Raw genomic sequence first — 3,221 nt, 5'->3', positions numbered from 1 at the left:
TATCTCTAGTTTTTATCAACATGTATAAATAGTTTTAATTTAAAATTTTAAATATATCTAAACCAATTTAGGTTGGTCGAATAAACAACTTAATCCTCCGCTTAAGTAAATATTAGGAGTTCCAATTCTATCTTGTATGTGTAATAATTTATTAGCCAATTATAAACTCTTAAATAGAACTCAAATTAATAAGGAATTAATTCTTAACTTGTTGGATATTGTAGAAAGACAAAGACAAATATATCTAAAATTAAATTTTATTTTTTATCCTCATTATAAAATTTCTCTAAGGTTCGTCACCAGGGAAGGGAGGAAAGAAAAGAAATAGAATACAGGGGCAGAGGAAATGTTGATATTGATATAAATGGAGAATAAATGGTTCTATAGTTTAGGAGGTCAGTGTTAATGTTATTTGTGGCAAATTGATAAAACCTAATTATAGGGATGAATGTTCGTAGCAAATTTCAAGGACTGACGTATAACTTTGTTACTTTAATGTATTTGTGAGTAATTTTTTGTGGCTAAATCTCTTTTTTTCGGGTAGTGAATTACAACAATTGAAATTTTAATTGACTGGCTACACATATAAAAAAATACATATCACTAGATCTACCATGCTAGACTTAACATGTAACAACAAAAAGGACCGAAATAACATGTATCAATTAACATAAACGACGGACCGCAAGGGTCAAAATTAACATGTAACAACCATGCAAATCAAAACAAAACAAAGTTAAAGTACAAAATAAGTTAGCTAATAAACCACAGCGCACTTCAAGGAGGAGAGATCTTTCTAGAAGGATGAACACAAATTCAAAGATCTAACTGAGTCTGCACCTCAAGTATGGTCTTGGCAGAGTCCCTGAGCCTTTGTAACTCCTCTTCATTCAAGTGCACATTGGTCACACCCAACACTCCTCCGCGACCAAGCTGTGCTGGCAAGCTGAGGAACACTTCGTTGCCAATGCCGTAGAAGCCTTTTGCCAAAACAGAAACAGGGTGGATCTTCCTTTGGTCCCGGAGAATAGAGCGCGCCAAGCTAGCAACAGAGTAGCCAATGGCCCAAGAAGTGTAGCCTTTGAGGCTGATAACTTCATAGGCGCTGTCTATCACTGCTTTGTGTATGTTCTCTAATGTTTCCTTCTCGTATGCTATCTGCTGTTTCTCCAAAAAGCTCAGAACCGGAACACCACCAATGCTGATGCTAGACCACAGAGCCACCGAGCTATCCCCATGTTCCCCCACTATGTAAGCCTGAAATGCAATAACAGCATACAAACTTTACATTCTCTAGTATTCAGTTATTCAAATTAGTATCTACAAAATCATATTACAATTACATTTTGTAAACTGTATAATAATTATGTTCTTATTTTAAAACAAGCATTTCTATGTATGTTATTATCTAACAACTTGGCTTGAATGATCAGTTGATCAGATACATCAAGCCAAACTTTGAGTGTCATTACTAAAATGTTGAGTGACCTTTTTAAGGAAGACTTCAAATGCCATTCTTAATTTGAACCAAATTAACAGTTTTAATTTGTAATTTTTTTTTTTAAATAGAAAGTAATTGAGTGAAATATTTTCTAGTGAAATGTTTTGAAAATTTAAAATTTTTAATCTTTCAATACAAACTCTATTATGCGTTGATACCTTAATGGGCATAGTTAGATAAATCTATATAAAGTATGTGTCTGTTACGGCAGTAAAACATTTTAACAAAAATATTCAAAAATAATACAAAATCAGTTTAAAGTTACTTTATTTTGAATTTTTTAATTATTATTTATTTTATTTATAAATATTAAATTAAATAAAATAAATTTAAATTGTTGTCTTTCAAGTATTAGCTGTTATCTAACTCGCCAAGAACATTCCTTTAATTATCTACATGGTTTTTTTTTTCTATTTTTAGTTTTTTAACACTAAATGAAGCAGTAGTCGGCAACACATCCAAAACAAGAAGAGAAATAAGAGACATAAGTATCCCAAGATTTGCGGGATACAGTAATGTAGACATTACAATAATAAAAAATTTAAAAATACAAAAAGGAAAATGAGAGTGACCTGCACGTCCTGAGCGTTGACGTCGAGATGATCGGCGATGAGGAACCTGAACCTTGAGGAGTCCAAGTTCGTACCCGACCCGATAACCCGATTCGATGGAAAACCGGAGAGCTTCCACGCCAAGTAGGTCAGAACGTCCACGGGGTTCGAAACGATGAGCAGCACCGTCTGCGGTGAGTACCGCGCAAGCGGCGGCACAATGCTCTTGAACAGCGCGAGGTTCCTCTGGAGCAGGTTCAGCCTTGACTCGCCAGCGTTCTGGCGTGCGCCTGCGGTGATTATGCAGAGGTCGGAGCCGGCGGTGACGGCGTAGTCCACGGAGGCGTAGATCTTTGTGCGGGGGAGGAAGGCGGCGGCGTGCTGGAGGTCGAGCATCTCGCCGCGGAGCTTGTCGTCCTTGTTGTCGATGAGGACGAGCTCGTCGGTGAGATCTTGAGTGAGGATGGTCTGAGCAATGGCCATGCCGACGTTGCCGACGCCGATGACGGAGATCTTGGTTTGGCGCTTGGTTGGCGAGGGTGGTGCGGCGTTTGTTATGGGCCTGAAGAAGGCCTGGGTTAGGTCGAGCCCACCTGGGCCCAGTGTGGAACCTGAGGGACTCTTATGCATTGTGTTGTGTCTTGTTGTGGTAGTGAATTGTCGTGGTTTGGGGTTTATAGTGGGAGAGGGGGCTACGGAAGTTTTTATACTGTAAAATAAGAGTTATGCCTATGGTGGTATGTATTAAAATAGGTTGAGATTCTAATTGTATTAATTATATTATTGAAATTGATAAAAATGAAAAACGTATTATATTAATTTTTAATAATGTGATGAGTCATTTAATAAAAAAAAATTAAAGACTAACATCATATATTTTTATCAATTTTAAAATATAATTAGAGCTCTTAAATTCTAGAAAATTATTTTGATGTTGATAATTAAATTAATCTTTGAAAAATGAGATGTTTTTTAAATTCACTTCTAAAAGATTTTATTAATTAAATTGATCTTTTAAAAAATTATGAATTAATCATATTTGTCCTTCAATTATTATATTTATAATTTTTGTGAGTAATTGATGATGTGAAATGTTAGTTAATAACATACATGATACTTAACATGTCTAATTGGAGGATTTGGATTCTTTAAAATTTGAATTTCAGTTT

General features: G+C 35.4%; 1 protein-coding gene across 1 annotated transcript; it reads right to left on the bottom strand.

Moving 5' to 3' along the window:
• Positions 1-644: 644 nt before the first annotated feature.
• LOC107485794 (L-lactate dehydrogenase A) lies at positions 645-2,750 on the bottom strand. The gene is made up of 2 exons (XM_016106334.3): positions 2,074-2,750; positions 645-1,257 (listed from the first exon to the last, which is right to left on the bottom strand). The coding sequence occupies exons 1-2, from the start codon at positions 2,680-2,682 to the stop codon at positions 817-819; spliced, it is 1,050 nt and encodes a 349-aa protein (XP_015961820.1). The 5' UTR covers positions 2,683-2,750; the 3' UTR covers positions 645-816.
• Positions 2,751-3,221: the final 471 nt, after the last annotated feature.

The sequence above is a fragment of the Arachis duranensis genome, chromosome 1 (assembly GCF_000817695.3).
Source record: "Arachis duranensis cultivar V14167 chromosome 1, aradu.V14167.gnm2.J7QH, whole genome shotgun sequence".
Taxonomy (NCBI): domain Eukaryota; kingdom Viridiplantae; phylum Streptophyta; class Magnoliopsida; order Fabales; family Fabaceae; genus Arachis; species Arachis duranensis.
This window is presented reverse-complemented; position numbering and strand designations above follow the sequence as displayed.